The following is a 22,240-nucleotide window of genomic DNA, read 5'->3' as shown; positions in this document are numbered from 1 at the left end:
AAGGACCAGAAAGAGCTGATTGGTTGGTGAGTCATTGTGAGACACATGCTAATGATTTTTAAGCCTGTATACTGTGATGGAAACCATGGGGCCGTTGTTGGTGGCTGCTGTACGGAATCCCTTGGTGGTGGCAGACTGATGTATTGTATTGTTAGGGTCATTTGCAAAACTCCTATGTCACGACCACCCCACTTGGAAGGAGTTGCGAGTGTAGGCATGATCTTGACACATTATGATACTTTGGGGTAGATGTATTAAGCCTGGTGAAGTGATAAGGTGGAAGGTGATAACACACCAGCCAATCAGCTCCTGACTCTTAAGTTAAAGGCAGGGCTTAAAAAATGAGCGTTGAGAGCTGATTGGCTGGTGCGTTATCACCGACCACTTTATCACTTCACCAGGATCAATACATCTGTTCTGTTTATGTATTTTGTACACTACAGTACCTAGAATTTATTTCTCTCCTTAAGGTTCAGGTTGGACACTTACCACCAATTCCTAGCCATAAAGTTTACCGTACAGGAGATTAACAGGAACCCCAATATTCTCGGCAACCTGACGCTAGGGCTGCAGGTGTATAAGACGTGTAACGTGCCTCACTATGAGGTCCAAGGAGCCTTACACTTGTTGACGGAATCCAGCACGGTCATCCCCAACTACCGGTGTCATGGACGATGGGCCTACAGTGCGGTTATAGGATCTACCTTTTCCACCAACTCAATTCTGGTGGCCAATATATTGGGAGTCTTCAGATATCCTCAGGTAAGAACATATAATAACTATGGGCCTTATTCTAGTTCACTCTTAGAGGCAAATTCCTTCTTAGCTAGACAAAACCATGTGCACTGCAGGTGGGGCAGATGTAACATGTGCAGAGAGAGTTAGCTTTGGGTGAGTTATTTTGTTTCTGTGCAGGGAAAATACTGACTGCTTTATTTTTACACTGCAATATAGATCTCACTTTGAAGAAAAACCCCACCCAAATCTAATTCTCTCTGCACAAGTTATAGCTGCCCCACCTGCAGTGCACATGGTTATGTCCAGCTAAGAAGGAATTTGCCTCTGAGAGTGAACTAGAATAAGGCCCAATGTGCCCTGTAATATAATCATTTCAAATAGTTATTTGTTATTTAACAAAGAATGTGAACTGCCTTTTTTATTCTACTTTTAATAGCAAATACCAAAGTTTGCATGCTTAGGAGTTTAGAGCAGTGGTTCCCAACCCTGGTCCTCAAGTACCCCCAACAGTGCATGTTTTCCAGGTCTCCACACAGAATCACAGGTGAGATAATTATCTCCACCTGTGATCTTTTCAAATGTGCCTGACTAATGAGTGCACCTGCCGGGTGACCCTGGAAAACGTGCACTGATGGGGGTACTTGAGGACCAGGGTTGGGAACCACTGGTTTAGAGGGAAAATTTTACTAAAATTGGAGTTCTATTAAAGACAGGGGGTTAAATTTAATAGAACGAGAGATTCAGAATATGAGATTTGGTAAGAAATCTCCAGGGTTTTTTTTAAAGCGGCGATCATTTACACTGCAAAATCAAACTGGTTTTGCAGTGTGAATGATTGCCGCTTTAAAACAAACCTGGAGATTTCTTACCAAATCTCTCATATTCTGAATCCTATTAAATTTCCCTTAGGATGTTTCTATGGGAAACCAATCAGATTATATCTAATATCTTCCAGAAATTTCTAAATAAATACATTTTGAATCTTATTGGTTTCTTTGAACAACGTCCCATCGTAAAATGACCCTAGGCCTTCTGCTGAGAGCACCAATTGGGTGTATTAAAGGCGTTTATGTCAGCAATACAAATGTCCTGGTCACACAATATAGTCCATAGATAATTGTTAAATACTTTTACCTCTGAATCTTTCAACATCTTTATTGCTATACAAATGTTGTTATTTTCTTTATTTCCAGATCAGTGCATTATCAACTACCTCTCTTCTAAGTAATAGAATACAGTTCCCCTCATTTGTCCGGACTGTTCCCAGTGATAAGGTACAATCTAAGGGACTGGCTAAGCTTGTTCTGCACTTTGGTTGGACCTGGGTCGGTCTGGTCGCTGTGGACAGCGATTATGGCCTACAGGGAATTCAGCCAATCAGGGAAGAGATAATAAAAGCTGGAGCATGCGTGGCCTTCACTGAATACATCCGTTTATCTCAACCAGACCGCAATGCCCCCCACATAGTCAAGGTCATCAAAGAGTCATCGGTTAGAGTTGTCATTGTCTTCGCCAGCGATGTTTATTTGGTCACTATCATGACTGAAATGTTGAAACAGAACATCACAGGCAAGACTTTTGTTGCTAATGCTGATTGGTCAATGACTAATTTGTTCACTGCTTCAAGATTTTCTCAGGTTTTAGCAGGAACCATTGGTTTATTAGTGAAGACTAGAGTAATTCCAGGATTTAGTGACTACGTTGCCAAGGTCCGTCCTTCTTTGGGAGAGTGCTGGGAGAACTTATACTGGGAGAAACTTTTCAACTGTAAGTTTCTGTATGAGAAAAACACAACCGGTCCTTCGGACCCTGCGGTGAAAGAGTGCACGGGGTCCGAGAGTATAGAGACCATCAAGAACAGCTTCAGCTACACCAGCAGCTTTCGCTTTGTTCATGTTTTCTACGCTGCTGTCCATGTTGTGGCCAAAGCTCTGGAGGACCTGAAGAACTGCAAATCAAGAGGAGGAGCAATTGTTGACGTGAGCTGCGAAGACATTTTGAACTTTAAACCATGGCAGGTATGTAAATGTAGGTTTGTAAATAAAGTACTGTAGTGATGATGTTTTAACAAAATTGTGGTGAAAAATGTAACTCTGCCAAAAATTAAAAAGAATGTAAATTTATATGGCATTAATTGATCTAAAACACCTATGGTCAAGGGCGTGTCTACAATAGGTGTAGGCTGCTATGGGACCCACAAGTGAAAGGGGCCCACCTTCCCTATCTAAGTAATATTTCCTCTATACATTTTTTCATCTCTGGATGGTACATAGGGACCCTTACAATCTTTTTGTTATGGGGCCTACAAATATCTATTTTCGCCACTGTCTACGGTGTTTGTGATCCCCCATTCAGTTGATCCTATTGAAGGCTTAAATATTCCATAAAGCTTTATTCTACAGTGGTTGAGCCTCCATCCCTTGAACTACACATGCAATTATTATTATTATTATTATTATTATTATTATTATTATTATTATTATTATTTTGTGTCAACAATGAAGCATTACTTTTTTTTAAATATATTTTTCTATTAATATTGTTGAAAGAGCAGTGTGCTAATTGCACAGACTCCAGACTTTCTTTCCTCCAAGGAGGCTTCAGATCCTAGACCAAGATGGCTGCCAAGATCACTACTGAGCATGTGCAGGGGCCATCTTGTCTGTTTACTACGTGGGACTTTATAGAGTGACATGGCAGTAGACCAAACTTTCCATGAGAGACCTATGATTATACCTGCTATAAATCTGTCCCAGTACCCCTGCACAGTACCCCTGCACAGCTCCATCACCAGTGTACATGTAACAGTGAGCATAGCTGTACTTATTTCTTAATAAAGCAACAATACTGGGTGAGTAACTGGGCTGCCCGTAGTCTGCTGGGGTTTACCTAGGGAGGGGGGTGGGTTAGGCTACTAGAAAGAAGGGTTTAGGGGGGACAGGTGTTAGGTAAGTATACTTACCTGTCCACTGTCATAATTCCCACCGCTCATCCGTATGTATTGTATCCTGTCTCTGATTCTCCCCCCAGGGCCGTTTCTAGACAATTTAGCTCCCAGGGCAAAGGAATAAAAATGCGCCCCCCCCCCCCAAAAAAAAAGTCAACACGACATAGAAGAAATTGCGCTCGCGCGATGAAATAGGGGGCATGGTTTATTTTTAAAAGGGGTGTGGCTTAATATAAGGGCGTGGTCTAGCAGGAAAACAATTACCTTACATCTCACCTTTGCAACCTGCATGTCCAGACATTGGTTACCGCAGGAATTGTCATTGTACTCCCGCACTTTAGTTGGCGGGCTGAAGGCCACACAGTGACATAAAAATATAAAGGCCCACACAGTGACCTAGTACGCAGGGGCGGATTGGGAATTAAAAGCAGCCCGGGAAATAATTTGAAGCAGCCCTAGGGGGGCCGAGGGTACCTGTTGCGCGCCAACATTTTTAGGGGGCGTAACCTAGTGACATGGGGACGTGGCCTATTTCAACGAGGTCACGCCCCATTTTTGCCGCTGTGGGGTCATGGCTAGTAGCTCACCCACACCCACAGCCCACCCATTGACCCGCATTATTTTTTACATTTGCTTCAATCTTTTCTTGATTTCGCACACGGTAATACCACATACACGTTACGACACACACTGATGCCCATTATACATTATGGCACACACCGTGATGCCCATTACATGTTACGCTGAAGGCACGCACCAAAAATTATATTATATTATACCACATGCCATAGTGCCTATTACACATTATGCCAGGGCTCAACAATTTTTCATAAAAGAAAGACAACAGTGACAGTGCGCACCAGAGGCCATGATGCCCATTACGAGTTATGCCAGGGCTCAACAATTTTTAAAAACCAAGGACAATAGGGAAAGTGCGCGCCGAAGTAGCGCGTCAAAAATTTACACCGTTATGCTTGCTACACGTCACACACCCAAAACATATTATACCACGTGCCATAATGGGGCAGATGTATCATAGCAGCGCTTATCGCGCCGCTATGATACTTCCTGCTTCGCCTCAATAGCGAGGCGAAGCAGGAAGGGACATCAACAAGATGTATTAACATCTTGTCTGCCGAAGCGGTGGAGCGTTAACTCCCCCCTTCGGCGATGTCCCTTTCTGAAGATAGCGCATCAGTTAATACTGATGCGCTATCTCCTGTCCCCCGGCCGGCAGCACTGGGCATGCGCGGGATCTCGCTGTTCACGCGAGATCCCCAGCGCAGCCCACAGCTGACAGCAGGGACAGCGCTGTCCCTGCTGTTTAGATAGGGCTTCGCCAGCCTGATGCTGGCGAAGCTAAACCTGGCTTCGTGCGGAACGGTCAGCGATGCTGACCGTTCATACATTCGGCCTGCTATCATTTTGATAGCAGCGCCGATATGGACAGGGGCGCGTAGCATCTCACCTCTATCATACATGGGGGAGAAGCGGTATCAGTGCACATAACGTGCGCTGATACCCCTTCTCCCCCATATCGACCCTTCATACATCTGCCCCACTACCCATTACATGTTATGCAACACACCGTAATTCACACGCAACACGCTATAATGCCCATTACACGTTATACCAAACACTTTCATTCCCATTACACATTATGCCACACATCGTGATGCCCATTACACATTACTCAACACACCGTGATGCCCATTACACATTATGCCCCGCACCGTGATGCTCCATTATACATATTCCCCACACCTTGATGCTCATTATACATATGCCACACAAATGATGCCCATTATATATATGCCCCACAGGTTGGAGTCAAAGGCAAATTGAACTACTGCGCACTTCACAAAGCAGATGCGCACTGCACAAATAGCCAGCACACACACGGTTTAAAAAAAAAAAGAAAGTTTACCAGATACAAGAGGCACAATTGGACCAGCGGCGGTGGAGGCGACAAATGAGCACAGCATGAGGCAACGGAGAAGGCGCAAAATCTCACGATGGAGAAGTCACCTCACTCAGCAGAGGGAGGAGGTCACTGCCCCAAGTGAGGACCCGCAATGCGTCGGAGCTCAGCCAAGCTACTGCTGAACACCCGGCAAACCGGACGGGTGGTGACGCTACAGACACATTGTATAATGGCATGGGGCACGCTGACACACACATTGTATAATGGCATGGGGCACGCTGACACACACATTGTATAATGGCATGGGGCACGCTGACACACACATTGTATAATGGCATGGGGCACGCTGACACACACATTGTATAATGGCATGGGGCACGCTGACACACACATTGTATAATGGCATGGGGCACGCTGACACACACATTGTATAATGGCATGGGGCACGCTGACACACACATTGTATAATGGCATGGGGCACGCTGACACACACATTGTATAATGGCATGGGGCACACTGACACACATACAGTACAGCATACAGATGTATGCAATCCCTCGCATCCCTCCTCCCCCAGTGTGCTGCCTGTGCATGTCTTGCAGCTTTTAGTGAGCAGGATGGCCCCAAAACTTAGTGCACATTAGTGAAGGGGGGCTGTGGAGCGACGACAGCGGGCTTGCCATTTTGAGAAGTAAAGTAAAGGTGAACCGCTGATTGACTGAGAGCCGTGACAGAGGGCTCTCTCAGCCAATCAACGGCCGCTGATTCCCCTGTCTGCCCGATGTTCCTCACTGCGGGGGGGTGGGGGGTGGCGGGGGTTGCTGTCGCCACGGCCAGGGGGGGTGGCGGGTGTGCGGACATCACTCACAGCCGCGCTTCCGTCGGCATCCTGCGTCCACTCCTCAGACAGTGCAGCATTGCCCAAAACCAATATGGCCGCCGCATATGTGCATTTAATATATGCATATATGCGGCGGCCATGTTTGTTGTGGGCAATGCTGCCGTTCGTGACCAGGCTGGGCTGCGGCGGCTTCTAACAAAGGTAAGCGGCCCAGCCAGAGTGAAATCTGGTCCGGCCCACCGGGAAATGGCCCGGTTTCTCGGTGGGCCAATCTGCCTCTGCTAGTACGCCTCACAGATCAAGGCCAAACAATGACAGGCTACTTGAATCATTATACACTATTTATCCGTGTTGCCAATTACACATGACGCCGCACACCGTGATGACAATTACACATTGTCGCACACCGTGATGACAATTACACATTGTCGCACACCGTGATGACAATTACACATTGTCGCACACCGTGATGACAATTACACATTATGTCACACACCGTGATGACAATTACACATTATGCCGCACACTGTGATGACAATTACACATTACGCCGCACACTGTGATGACAATTACACATTACGCCGCACACTGTGATGACAATTACACATTACGCCGCACACTGTGATGCCAATTACACATTACGCCGCACACTGTGATGACAATTACACATTACGCTGCACAATGTGATGAGCCCACCAATGTTCGATGCCCACCAATGTATATATTTGTATATGCCCACTGCCCAGCAATGTATATTTTTATATGCCTACTGATGTATATATTTTTATGCCCACTGCCCACCAATATTTATATGCCCACTGTCACCAATGTATATTTATTTAAACACCACTGCCCACCAATGTTTATTAATAATAGGCAGTAACATATATATTGCTGGCCTGCGCCATTAATTTATACGTTACCACCTATTGTAAACATTGGTGGGCAGTGGTGTTTAAATATACATTGGTAGCAGTGGGCATATAAAAATATATATATCAGTGGGCATATAAAAATATACACATTGGTGGGCAGTGGATATATAAAAATATACACAATAGTGGGTATATAAAAATATATACATTGGTGGGCAGTGGGCATATTAAAATATATACATTGGTGGGCAGAGGGCATATTAAAATACATACATTGGTGGGCAGTGGATGTATAAATATATACATTGGTGGGCAGTGGATGTATAAATGTATACATTGGTGGGCAGTGGATGTATAAATGTATACACATTGGTGGGCAGTGGGCACACTTCGGACACCCCCCCCTCCCTCCTTCAATTCCCTCCCCCTCCCCCCCTCAATTTCATCCCCTCTCCGGGCACTTTTAATTAATTACCTTAAGCCCGGGGTCAGGGTGGCTGTCAGGCAGCTCCTCTCTCCAGATAAGCAGCATGGCATGCAGCAAATCTTGCTGCGCTGCTCCTCGTTTATCGAGCGCGGCGTGACGTCATTATGTCACGCCGCACACATCGGTGGGGGATTCCTGTGCAGACTGCAGAGTCCCGGCGGCCAGCTTGTTGCTGGAGCCAGGACGCAAGTGCGCAGTCGCAATGTCCCGCCGCGGCCGCCGTGATCGTGATGATCTCGTCGGGCGGCAAGGGATAGGAAGGGGGGAGGCGGCAGCGACGCTGGAGAAGCTGCTGGGCGCCCCAGCTATTTATCAGAGGCGGACAAGCCGTGCGGCGCCCCGGGCTGCTGCACGGCTTGTCCGCATCTAGAAACGGCCCTGTCTCCCCCCCCCCCCCCTGATTCTATCATATTGGAAATGAGGGTGTGTACCGGCCTCCATCATTAATTTTGATTTTAGGTCTGTATTTTTTTTAAACCATAAATACAGCTAAAATCGCAGAATATGTATTTGTTCCTACGGTAATATTAACCTCAATAATATTAATTTCCACTAATTTCCATTTTACGTTTTTCACCAACATTGGTCAAAGGCTGCAGTGAGTTGGCAGGTGACACTATGGGCCTTATTCTAGTTCACTCTTTCTGACAAAATCCTTCTTAGATGGACAAAACCATGTGCACTGCAGGGGGGCAGATGTAAAATGTGCAGAGAGAATTAGATTTGGGTGAGTAATTTTGTTTCTGTGCAGGGTAAATACTGACTGCTTTATTTTTACACTACAATATTCTGTAGATCTCACTTTGAAGTAAAACCCCACTCAAATCTAATTCTCTCTGCACAATTTACATCTGCCCCACCTGCAGTGCACACATAGGCGTGCGCAGCCCATTTTATTAGGGGGTGCACCATTGGAGGGGTGTGTACATCACGCCTACTGGGCGTGTCCATCACCGCCTACTGGGCACCAATGCAAACTAAATAGAAGGTGACTTATTTATGTATATGGGCTTCAGAATTAATCATTCCCACCAGAAACACCCTAACACATATACACGCACACACAGACATTCTAGGGTTACATTTTGTTGGGAGCCAATTAATCTACCAGTATATTTTTGGATTGTGGGAGGAAACCAGAATACCCGGAGTAAACCCACGCAAGTACGGGGAGAATATACAAACTCAGCACAGTTAGAGCCATTGTAGGAATTGAACCCATGATCTCAGGGTTGTGAGGTAGTAATGTTAACCATTACACCATCTGTACTGCCCATTACACATAATGCCACTCACCGTAATGCTCATTACACATAATGCCACACACCATAATGCCTATCACACATAATGCCTATCACAGTAATGCCCATTACACATAATGCCACACACTGTAACGCCCATTACACATAATGCCACTCACCGTAATGCCCATTACACATAATGCCACTCACCGTAATGCCCATTCCACATAATGCCACACACTATAATGCCTATCACACATAATGCCACACAGTAATGCCCATTCCACATAATGCTACCCAGCATAATGCCCATTACATATAATGCCACACACCATAATGCCCATCAAACATAATGCCACACACAGTAATGGACATTCCACATTATGCCAGGGGTTGACAAATTTTTGTAAAATAGGGATAATAGGGACAGTGCGTGCTGAAGGCGCGTGCCAAAAATTTACAACGTAATGTCTATTACACGTCACACACCCATTACATAGTATACCACATGCCATAATGCCCAATACACATTATGCCACACACTGTAATTCCCAATACACATACCAAACACTGTAATTCCCATTACACATTATGCCACACACTGTAAGGCCCATTACATATTACGCCTCACACCGTGATGCCCGTTACACCTCACACTGTGATGCCCGTTACATGTTGCACCACACACTGTGATGCCCATTACATGTTGCACCTCACACTGTGATGCCCATTACACCTCACACCATGATGCCCCTTACATATTATGACTCAGAACATGATGCCCATTACGCCTCACACCGTGATGTCCATTACACATTATGCCTCATACCGTGATGCCCATTACGCCTCACACCGTGATGCCCATTACACATTATGCCATGCCCATTACACATTATGCCACACACCATAATGCCCATTACATATTATATCACACACTGTAATGGCTATTACATATGCTACCACATAAATGTCGCTGGGGGCCCCACACGCTGTACACTGTTCACCCATTTAATTCTACTCACCTCATCATCGGTCCGGCAGAGCAGCAGTAAATGTCACATTACACAGCGCTTTGGCCCATAGTCACATTACACAGTGCGCAGTGACCAATATTGACCGATATTCACATTACACAGCATGTAATGACCAATATTTGCACATAGTGACCGATATTCACATTACACTGCGCATAGTGACACATATTTACATTATACAGTGCGCAGTGACCAATATTCGCACGTAGTGACCCATATTCATATTACACAGCACATAGTGACTAATATTAGCACATAGTGACCCATATTCACTTTACACAGAGCGTAGTAAATAATATTAGCACATACTGACAGGGGCGTAACTATAGCACTGCAGCCCCCGCCACAGCGGGGGGGCGCTGTGCATGTGGGGGCGCCGGGGGCTGCAGTGCTATAGTTAAACCCCCCCTCAATCCCCCGCAGACTTACCTATCGCGCTGGTCCCGGCGGCTCCGTTCTTCTGCTGAGGACCACCACAAAATGGCCGCCCCCATATAGCACACTGTTCTCTGAAACTGTTTGCTGTATGGGGGCGGCCATTTTCTGGTGGTCCTCAGCAGAAGAACGGAGCCGCTGGGACCAGCGCGATAGGTAAGGCTGTGGGGGATTGAGGGGGGGTTTGCATGGGCGGCGGGGTAGGGGTGCTCGGCGGGGCGGCGATGGGGGGGGCGCCCCCCCCTAACGGCGGGGGGCGCCCAAAACGTAGCTACGCCACTGCATACTGACCCATATTCACATTACACAGGGGTTTGGCAGGCGGTGTTCTGCTTGCTAAGCAGCAAAAGATTGCTGCTTAGTGAGCAATCCTGAATTAGGCCCCCTGTTCCCCTCACTACATTCTCACACACAGTCCACTCCCTCACAATATATGTCACACTCACACACACTTACTCACTGGTCCCCAGTCTCTGCACACATCTTCAACCAGGAGCCAGCTAAGCCTGCAGCTGCTGCACGAGTCCACCCGGGCACAGGAAAATACAGGGGGCGTGGCCTAATCACGGACCCCCGTGGCCCCGCCCCCTTTTGAATAGACTCGTGCTGACTGCTGAATCCTGAAGGAACGCAGCCAGCCAGGCCAGCCCAACGCAGCAACTGCTAGCTGGCCAGGGGAGGGGGCACTGCCGGTCATAAGAGGTGCTGCCTGCAATTGTGCTGGGGGTCATTAGGAGGTGCCTGTGCACCCCCGGCACCCCCCTTGCGCACGCCTATGATTGCACTTGGTTTTGTCCATCTAAGAAGGATTTTGTCAGAAAGAGTTAACTAGAATAAGGCCCTAAGTGACAGAGCAGCAGCACAAATACACAGCACATTACTCATTATGCCACAAAGTATTGTCCATCCATCATGGTACACCACACAGTAGTACCCTTATACATATTACATCACGCAGTAGTACCCTTATACAGATAGAGCCATCCGCATTTATCCCTTTAATAGGATTAAGTGAGTAATAGGATTACATACCTCCCAACTGTCCCGCTAAACGCGGGAACGTCCCGATTTTTGGAGACGTTCCCGCGTCCCTCCCGCGGCCGGCAGTGTCCCGCCGCGCGAGTGTCCCTATTCTGTTCTTCAGAAAGTTGGGAGGTATGGGATTACTCTACTAAATCCCTACTGTATTGTTCTATGTATTGTAGTTGAGGACAATAGGCCTTGGCTCACCATGGCTCACCATTTGTTCACTAACAGGTCTATACTTAGGACACACCGGCATGTACTGAGGCTCGAGGAAAATAAATTCTGTACTGAATTAAGAAAAGGATTCTTCACTATTAGAGCAGTAAAATTCTGGAACTTCGGCGGGGGTGATTACTGTTAATGAATTTAAATTAAAACTGGACACATTTTTTGGCCTCTAAGGGAATCCTACAGATATGACTTAGTCGAGTCAGTAGTTTCAAGTCAAATAGGTTGAACTTGATGGACTAATGTCTTTTTCAGCCTTACTTACTACTGTATGTTACTATGCTATCCAAGGCTGGCTGGGGAGGCCTCCATCTGTACATGTTACAACACACAGTAGTACCCTCATACATGTTAAAAATGTTACAAATCACATTAGTATCCTTATACATGTTACAACACGCAGTAGTACTTGAATAAATGTTGCACCACACAGTAGTACCCTAATGTATGTTATACCACACATTAGTGCCCTTATACATGTTGCCCCATGCAGTAGTACCCTTGTACATGTTATACCACACATTAGTGCCCTAATACATGTTGCACCACACAGTAGTACCCTAATGCATGTTATACCACACATTAGTGCCCTTATACCTGTTGCCCCATACATTTGTACCCTTGTACATGTTTTACCACACATTAGTACCCCAATACATGTTACACCACACAGAATTACCCGAATACATTTTACACCACACAGTCGTACCCTTATACATCTTCTACCACACAGTAGTACCATCATACATGTTACATCACACATTAGTACCCTTTTACATGTTACACCACACAGCAGTACCCTTATACATGATGCAACACACAGTAGTACCATAATACATGTTACACCAAACTAAAGCCAGTTATACACATAATACGATGGTGGATCCACTCCTTGTTCCTCATAATCATTCCTTCATCCCTTTTCCCCAGCAGCACACAACAAAGCTACAACGCACTGTGCCAGTACACACAGAGGGTTACAGTGAGCCTCGCATAAAGTGTTGGTTACAGTGCAGGATGGATACAGTGTAGGCAACAATACAATGCAGGGATGGGATGTAGTATCTGTGTCAGATACAGTGAAGGTCGGATACTGTGTGTGGGTTACAGTGTCCGTCAGATACAATAAAGGATACAGTGTGGGTTGGGTACAGTGCAGGATACAGTGTGGGTTGGGTACAGTGCGGTTTATAAAAAAGTGTGGGTTGGATACATTGTGGGTTGGGTACATTGCGGTTTATAAAAAAAAGTGTGGGTTGGATACAGTGTGTGTTGGATACAATGTGTGTTGGATACAGTGTGGGCTGAATACAGTGTGTATTTTTGTCCCTTTAAATTATGCATCTAGGACTGCCTACAAACTGTGTCTTTGATATGCTAGCAATTAGTAAATATACCCTTTAGACCCACAGACACACACACACACACACACACACACACAAACACACAAGTGTACAATCAGATCTATATACACATATACACAGAAACAGACACACAAATACAGTCTACTGTATATGCAGACATACAGGGGTATATTTACTAAGGCAAATACACCTAAAAAAATCGTATTTGCACAGTAAAATAAAACATTTTTAGGCATATTTATATTTTTGGCATTTACTATGCCAAAAATACACACATTCGTATTCGTATTTATGGCACATTCCTATTTGTATTTACAAATAAGAATGTATACGCCATCGGAAAATCCGAATAGGAATCACCATTCAAAAGAATAGTGATTCCTAATTTACTAAACGGCCGTATTGAATAGCGGTAAACCGCCGCTAATTTCCGGCTATATACGTCAGGAAAATACGCTTCATTTTCCTGGCGTATTTGGCAGAATCCTGCATGGATCAGTCAGATCCGTGCAGGCTTAGGTGTGTAAAAAAATTATTTTTTTAAATGGTGTGAGGTCCCCCCCCCCACGGCTATAACCAGCCCCAGGCCAAACCAGCCAGCAGGGTAATGCCACAGCCGGGGGGGGGGGGGGGGGGGGAGTCTTTTATACGGCCAAAGCATTTACCCCTACCGACCAGTCAGCCTGGACAGGGCTCTGTGGGGAGTGGACTGTGGTCCTGGGCAGTGGCGTAACTACAAATTTTGCTCCTGCCTGCCAAAAAATTTGTGCCCCCCGGACTCCTCTCCAGCGTGTTTCCTCAGTGTGTGGCGTGATGACGTCACACGCATAACGGAGAAGCTGAAGCAGGAGAGAGGCAGAGAGACCAGCAGACACTGCTGCTTCCATTGGCTCCAATGCATGTAGCTCATCCTGTAGACAATAGTCGGCTCTGCGTACAGTCAATTGAATCAGTGGAGGGATTTGTCATCTCTGCCATGGCCGCACCCGCGCTGCGGCAGACTCACCTTCAGTGCTCTGCCAGTGGCCAGTGGCAGGCAGCAGCATATCAGTGTGTCTAGTGGGTGCCGGCGTCTACACAGACCCCACTGTGGCTTGCTCCCCCAAGCGGCAGCTGGGGCTGCCTTACAGTAGTTACGCCACTGGTCCTGGGGCTGTGGAACTAAGAGTCCCAGCAAGCCCATTAATGGGCCGCATGCTGGGACTTGTGGTTCTCCAAGTCCCCGTATGCGTTCCAGGTTGCTGGGACTCATAGTTCCACAGCAAAACCCAATGGTTTTGTCTGTTTTTTACACTTTAATCAGCCCAGTACCCACAGCCCAGGGGTACCGGGGACAGCACCAGGCTTCAGCCTGGGCAGGTAAGTTCTGGAGGAGGGGACCATTTCATTGAGTCCCCACTCCCCCAGGACCCCTGCCCCTTCTGACTGGTCGGTAGGGATTAATGCTTTGGCCGGAGGGACTTGTATAAAAAGTCTCCCCCCGGCTGTGGCCGACTGGATGGGCCTGGGGCTGGTTCTTAAAATATGGGGGAACCCTATTCATTTTGTCCCCCGTATTTTGGGAACCAGACCCAGAGCCTTGGGCAGGTTTTAGAAATCAGCGGAGCCCTATGTCAATTGTTCCCTCATTTTTTTAAACCAGCCCCGGCTCTTTCAGCCTGGTGCTGGTTACGGCTGTGGGGGGGGCCCACTCTGGTTTATTTATTTATTCTTCTTTATTTTTTACACACTGCAGCGTGCACGGATCTGACTGATCCGTGCAGACTGCCTGAACGAATTCGTATTAGTGGCCGTATATACGGCCGCTAATATGAATCATTACGCCATCGGTGGGTTACATAGTAGTCATATTTGACTGCTTTGTAAATTCCCCTCCGGAATACGAATTTGCATACGGCTAAAACAGCCGTATACAGTCGTAGTCATTCGTATTAAGAATACGAATACGAAAAATCGTATTTGAATTCTTAGTAAATTTCACCCACACTGTTTGGGGGAAATTTACTAAAGGAAATTTGTAAAAAAATAGGTGTATTTGTATCCAGAAATACACTCATTTTTGACATTTACTATCCCGAAAATATGGCAATTCGTATTCGTATTGATGTGCTATCAATACGAATACGAATTGCCATATTTTTGGGATAGTAAATGTCAAAAATAAGTGTATTTTTGGATACAAATACACCTTTTTTTTACAAATTTCCTTTAGTAAATTTCCCCCATAATGTAGAATACTATTAAATATGTGTTCCTGTAAATCACACAATCCTTATCTCCTTTCCAGCTCCTGCACTATATCAGGAATGTGAGGGTTACACTGAACAGCGGGATTGACATTTACTTTGATGATAATGGAGACATCCCTGCCGCCTTTGATGTTGTGAACTGGCAGGTGACACAAGAAGGGACTATACAACAGGTCATAGTCGGCAGTTATGATTCCAGAGAATCATCCGGCCAATCTCTCAACATCAACTCAAGTCAGCTGCTGTGGTCTATGGGGGAAAAAGAGGTGGGAGCTTGTATAGATTGTGTCATGTATTCTGATGAGCAGACGTATAGGGGGAAATTTACTAATATGGATTCGTAGAAAAAAGGTGTATTCGTAGGGAGAAATACACCTTTTTTTTACGAATTTGTATTTTCGGGATTTTCTATCCCCAAAATACAACAATTCGTAGTCCTAGGGATGGAACATTCGTATTTGTATTTACAAATACGAATGTCTACACCATCGTTAGGATATGACAGAAATCACCATTCAAAAGAATGGTGGTTCCTGATTTACTAAGCAGCCGTATAGAAAATACGACTGCTTTTGTCCACGAAAATACGGCAGAAAAATAGAACACAATTTTCCTGTCGTATTCTCGTTTTAGCCTGCACGGATCAGTCAGATCCGTGCAGGCTGCGGTGTAAAAATAAATAAAATAAATAAATAAAACGGCGTGGGGTCGCCCCCACAGCCGAAACCAGCACCAGGCTGACAGAGCCTGGAGCCGGTAATTAAAAATCAGGGAACCCGACAAATAGGAGTTCCCTGATTTTTAACAACCAGCCCCAGGCTCCTGCTCTGGGGCTGGTTCCCAAAATACGGGGGACAAAATGAGTAGGGGACCCCGTATTTTAAGAACCAGCCCCAGGCAAAACCAGCCAGCAGGGTAATGCCACAGCCGGGGGGAGACTTTTTATACAAGTCCCCCCGGCCAAAGCATTCATCCCTACCGACTAGTCAGCCTGGCCAGGGGCCCTGGGGGAGTGGGGACCCCCCCCCCAATAAAGGGGTCCCTCCCCTCCAGGACTTACCTGACCAGGCTGAAGCCTGGTGCTGTCCCCGATGCCCCTGGGTGGTGGGCATCGGGCTGATGGAATGGTGTAAAAAAAAGATTAAACTATTGTTTTTTACTGTGGCACTACAAGTGCCAGCAAGCTGGGACTTGGAGAACCACAAGTCCCAGCCTGCTGGGCATTAAAGGGCCCGCTGGCACTTGTAGTTCCACAGTTAAAAAAATAGTACACAAAACACACAAATTTTAACTAAAAGTTTAATACACACATTACACACATACTGATACTTACCTATCTTGATCCCGTCGGTAGGTCGCTGGCTCCGGTGTCGGCGTCCTGTCTGAAGAAAATCCATGGTGGACCTGTGGAAGGAAATCCTACTCACAAGGTCCTCCATGGATGGTCTTGTGTCTTCTGTCTTCTTTTCCAGGGCTTATATCTTTATCTTCTTTCTTCTTCTTTACGCTGCCGGCTCCCGGGACTTTCAGAGCTTCAGAGATGTTTCCTCCTCGACGTCTGGACTAAGAATGAATTCTAGCCAATCAGGAGCCGACTTTACTGGCTCCTGATTGGCCACTAGGCGGCTCCTGATTGGCTAGAATTCATTCTTAGTCCAGACGTCGAGGAGGAAACATCTCTGAAGCTCTGAAAGTCCCGGGAGCCCGGCAGCATAAAGAAGAAGACAGAAGATAAAGAAATAAGCCCTGGAAAAGAAGACAGAAGACACAAGACCATCCATGGAGGACCTGGTGAGTAGGATTTCCTTCCACAGGTCCACCATGGATTTTCTTCAGACAGGACGCCGACCCCGGAGCCGCCGACACCGGAGCCGCCGACACCGGAGCCAGCGACCTACCGACGGGATCAACATAGGTAAGTATCAGTGTGTGTGTGATGTGTGTATTAAACTTTTATTTAAAATTTGTGTCAGTGTGTTTTGTGTACTATTTTTTTAACTGTGGAACTACAAGTGCCAGCGGGCCCTTTAATGCCCAGCAGGCTGGGACTTGTGGTTCTCCAAGTCCCAGCTTGCTGGCACTTGTAGTGCCACAGTAAAAAACAATAGTTTAATCTTTTTTTTACACCATTCCATCAGCCCGATGCCCACCACCCAGGGGCATCGGGGACAGCACCAGGCTTCAGCCTGGTCAGGTAAGTCCTGGAGGGGGGGGACCCCTTTATTGGGGGGGTCCCCACTCCCCCAGGGCCCCTGGCCAGGCTGACTGGTCAGAGGGTTAATGATTTGGCCGGGGGGACTTGTATAAAAAGTCTCCCCCCGGCTGTGGCATTACCCTGCTGGCTGGTTTTGCCTGGGGCTGGTTCTTAAAATACGGGGGACCCCTACTCATTTTGTCCCCCGTATTTTGGGAACCAGCCCCAGAGCAGGAGCCTGGGGCTGGTTGTTAAAAATCGGGGAACCCCTATTTGTCGGGTTCCCTGATTTTTAATTACCGGCCCCGGCTCCTTCAGCCTGGTGCTGGTTATGGCTGTGGGGGGGACCCCACGCTGGTTTTTTTATTTATTTAATTTTTCTATTTTTTTTACACCTTGCAGCCTGCACGGATCTGACTGATCCGTGCAGACTGCCTGTACGAATTCGTATTAGCGGGGTTATATATGGCCAGCTAATACGAATTCCTACGACATCGGTGGGTTACAAAGCAGTTGTATATGACTGCTTTGTAAATCCCCCTCCGGAACATGAGTTTGCATACGACTGAAACAGTCGTATGCAGTCGTAGGGGAAATACCAATACGAAAAACTAGGTTTTTCATATTGGTAAATTTCCCCCATAATTCTAAAGCAGAGCTCACGTAAATGCATTGGGCCAGATTCTCAAAGCTTCAAAAGTGATAAAATAGAAATTGATAAACAGCCAGCCAATCAGCTCCTTCCTGCCTTGTCACAGACTGTGTTTGAAAAATCTCAGACAGGAGCTGATTGGCTGGCTGTTTATCACTCTCCATTTTATCACTTTTGAAGCTTAGAGAGGGATGCAGTGTAAATCCCGGCGGTCAGGATCCCGGCGTTCAAAATCCCGACGCCGTAATCCCGACCGCCGAAATCCCGACACTTTAAATTAGTGTGCCGAGCGTAGCGAGGCACCGGGCCAGCTGCGTGGCGAGCCCTCAAGAGGGGGGGGGGGGGGGGGCGATCCACGTGTCCCTCTTGTCGGGATTCCGGCGTCGGGATTTTGAACGCCGGGATCCCGACCGCCGGGATTTAATACTGAATCCCTTAGAGAATCAGGCCCATTATCTGCTTAATATCATAAATAGCATAAGACTTACTCTGACCTCATGTTGTCTTCCGTTGATGCCACTGCTGGTCCCCGACGCTACTGGTCCCCCCTGCCACTGCCCCCGCTGGTCCCTGCGGTATGGAGCTCAGTACTGCACATGCACAGTACATATGACATTCCCCGCGCCTGTACACTGCAGATGACAACCGAAGCAGCACATAGAGGCATACCGGAAGAGGGGTACACCTCCTAGTGGGACTGCCTTGGGAGGCTGCAAGGTTGGACCAATAGGAAGTCACTGCCAGTCACAGTGAAGCCGTGCAGTCTCACACACTGCATATTGTTTCACTTATTGAGAGTGCAGTGGCGGATTTTACTGGTGGGTGCTCCAGCAGATTCAACCGGACCAGATACCATGCGTGTACTATGGTCTGATTCCTTGGTGCATGCAGATCATGTACTGTACTGTTATTGGTGTAATTATTATTGTAAAATAAAATCTAACCATTTGGTCCTGTCTCACCAGACACCTCGCTCGGTCTGCAGTGAGAGCTGTCCCCCCGGTACCAGGAAGGCCGCTATAAGAGGACAACCTGTCTGCTGCTTTGAATGTGTCCCCTGTCTACAAGGAGAAATATCTAACCAGACGGGTGAGTGATGGACCTGCTGATATGTCCTGCAGGGGTAGGGATATTAAAGTACTTTCCTTCTTCTGGGGCTTGGTCTACCAAATAATTGAAGAGCATGGGGCAGCAACTAACATGAATTAAACTGGAGTTTCCAAAGCTTTAGAATATCGCAGGATCACAATTAATTTCAATTGTTTTATTTTCCTAGCATTAGGAAATTCTCAAGCCTAGATTAACCAATCGCCAGCCATTATGGTAATACATGCACCATGCAACGCATCATGTATCGGGTGTTTTGGTCTTTATCCAAATATGAATGTTTTACCAAGTCCAACAATCACAAAGTTGGACACAAAATAGCTCTGTAAAGTTGGACATGATTAGAGCTGGTTTGTTTGTGTGAGTTGTATTTGGCAATGTCATGTTTTACTGATTAAAATGATATGCAGCATGCCTATTTTCTATATATAATTGTGAATACACATGGAGCCCCTCTCGTGATAGCTGAGCTTTTGCCAGAACATCCCCGCTAGGGAGAGCCGGTGGAGAGGGATTCCATCAAACTGGGACGCACGTGCATCTCACGTGCACGTGTGTCCAAGTCTCTGGGCAGCTGGGCAGCGGGTCCCTTCCCGTCTCCACTTCAGGGAGAAGGTCAGGGTTGGGGGGGGGGGTGTTGGTGGTGGCAGAGGATGTGGCTTACGGAGGCGGGGAGCTCCGTCACCACTGGGCGTGCGCATCTTGTGCGCGCGCGCCCCCGGGCGTGAGCTGGAGGATGGTGGGAGCTGGCGATAAAAGCGCAAGAGCAAGCGGTGCTCCTTCTGTATATCTGAATACAAATGTTCTGCTACAGTATTTCCCAGCCCAAAAATGTAGCATTGTTTGGTATTTGGATACAATGAAACAAGCGTGCCTATATTTTGTGTGTACATGTGACTGTACAGTATCTGCATAATAAAAAGTTAAAAGTCACCCAAGTTCTTCAGAATATGCTTAACAAGAAATCACTGAAGAAGACAAGTGGTGTAGAAACGTCTGTCCTCTTTATGGTGAAGGACGGGGATGACATTTCTGTTTCGCCACAAATGGAGATCAAGGATTCCATGTAGAATTTTACTAAATCCATTCTAGTTCCTTTCTTCAAATACAAAATATCTAGAAACAAAGCCAAATATAATAACCTAACTATTCTATCTTCCAGATTCAGTTGATTGCCTGAAGTGTCCATGGGATCAGTGGCCAAATCTCCAGAAAACCAAATGTCTACAGAAGATGACAGAGTACCTGGTCTATGGAGATCCATTAGGAGCAGCACTGGCAGTGACAAGCTTACTGTCCTCAGCCGTTCCTGTTTTTATTTTAATCTTTTTCATCAGCTTTAAGGACACCCCTATAGTTAAAGCAAATAATTATTCTCTCAGCTGTCTTCTGCTGGTGTCCCTGTCTTTGTGTTTCCTCTGCTCTTTAAGTTTCATTGGTTATCCCCAACCTGAGACCTGTCTGCTACGCCAAGCTACATTTGGCTTGGTGTTTTCCATGTGTATCTCTTGTATTTTGGCAAAAACTATCATGGTGGTCCTTGCTTTCATGGCCACCAAACCGGGCAGCAGCCTAAGGAGATGGACCACCCCTCAGATGTCCTACATAATCATTTTAACTTGTTCTTTGTTACAGTTCCTCTTGTGTGCCACATGGCTTTCACTCGCCGCTCCTTTCCCCCAGTACAACACTCTTACCAAACCTGGACTCATCATTGTTGAGTGTAATGAGGGCTCACCCATTGCCTTCTGGACCATGTTGGGTTATCTGTTCCTTCTGGCCACCATTAGCTTCATTGTTGCCTTCCTGGCTCGGAGACTCCCTGACAGCTTCAATGAGGCCCAGTATATTACCTTCAGCATGCTGGCCTTCCTCAGTGTCTGGGTCTCCTTTATCCCGGCCTCCCTCAGTGCTCAGGGCAAGTACACGGTGGCCATGGAGATATTTGCCATCTTGGCTTCCAGTTGGGCTCTGGTGATCTGCATGTTCCTGCCGAAATGTTTCATCATAGTGTTTAGGCCATACATGAACTCCAGGGAATATCTCATGAGAAGAGGAAGATATCATTCTAATGATTAGCAAGCCAGTATAAAAATGAATGCATCCGGTCTTTAGATTGGTCTAGGTCGATAGACAATAGTTCGACCACTATTGGTTGAAAGGCAATAGGTCGACAAATGAAAAGGGTCGACATGCAATAGGTCAAAAAGGTTGACACAAGTCAACATACTAATGTTCGCCATATCAAAAGGTCGACATAAGTTTTTATTGATTGGGTTTTTTTACGGACTTGTTCTTGCTTCTCTGTCCATGTTGGCATAGACGGTCTGATTCACTAGTGATCGGTCCCTGGCGTAATCGCTCTGGGGACCTATGGTGCGGCTATAAGTGAATATACGCAGTGCAGGGCTGCTGTGTGGACGCCTTCAGTGACTATCACGGTCGCCGAGGCATTCAGACAGGGGGGGCTGGCGGAGGACAGGAAGCTGGCGCATGGGAACGCACAGTGTTTCCTGGTCATACCCACAAAAATGGTGGGTGCACCCAGAAGAATGCTGGACGTCCCGATGCAAACGCATGTGGGTCGAAGCGTGCGCAGGGTGGGCGGCTGATGTCACATTCCTGAGCCAAGTAAGAGCCAGAATAGACTGACTTCTATTTGTGAACGGGGGATAAATTATGATGATACAATTATTTTCCCCCGTACGCTTGCATGCTTCCTTGGAGACTCGCAAGGTGGCGGGGGATGGGCATTCACCCCGGCGAACGACCACTGCTTAGGGTGCTGTAGCGAATCAGGCCCTGAGGCAGAATATAATAGTATACCCAGTGAGGCACAGAGTCCGGAACATGGCGCGCAAAGCGGGGACGCGTTACAATAATTATGGAACCATGTCA

General features: G+C 46.7%; 1 protein-coding gene across 1 annotated transcript; it reads left to right on the top strand.

The window, feature by feature from the left end:
* Nucleotides 1-1,755: 1,755 nt before the first annotated feature.
* LOC146073366 (extracellular calcium-sensing receptor-like) lies at nucleotides 1,756-21,716 on the top strand. The gene is made up of 5 exons (XM_083180544.1): nucleotides 1,756-1,809; nucleotides 1,932-2,756; nucleotides 15,428-15,655; nucleotides 19,201-19,324; nucleotides 20,505-21,716. Exons 1-5 carry the CDS (start codon nucleotides 1,756-1,758, stop codon nucleotides 21,419-21,421), a joined length of 2,148 nt encoding a protein of 715 aa, XP_083036670.1. The 3' UTR covers nucleotides 21,422-21,716.
* The last annotated feature ends 524 nt before the right edge of the window (nucleotides 21,717-22,240 follow it).

This window comes from Crinia signifera, chromosome 4, assembly GCF_055691185.1.
Source record: "Crinia signifera chromosome 4, ASM5569118v1, whole genome shotgun sequence".
NCBI classification, from domain to species: domain Eukaryota; kingdom Metazoa; phylum Chordata; class Amphibia; order Anura; family Myobatrachidae; genus Crinia; species Crinia signifera.
The sequence above is the reverse complement of the archived record's forward strand: the minus strand, read 5'-3'. Positions and strand labels throughout refer to the sequence as shown.

Coding starts and splice junctions, on each gene's coding strand:
- LOC146073366 (XM_083180544.1), top strand. CDS start 1,756: ATGACCCTAGGCCTTCTGCTGAGAGCACCAATTGGGTGTATTAAAGGC. Junction 1,810..1,931: donor GGTGTATTAAAGGCGTTTAT/GTCAGCAATACA, acceptor CTTTATTTCCAG/ATCAGTGCATTATCAACTAC. Junction 19,325..20,504: donor AGAAATATCTAACCAGACGG/GTGAGTGATGGA, acceptor TCTATCTTCCAG/ATTCAGTTGATTGCCTGAAG.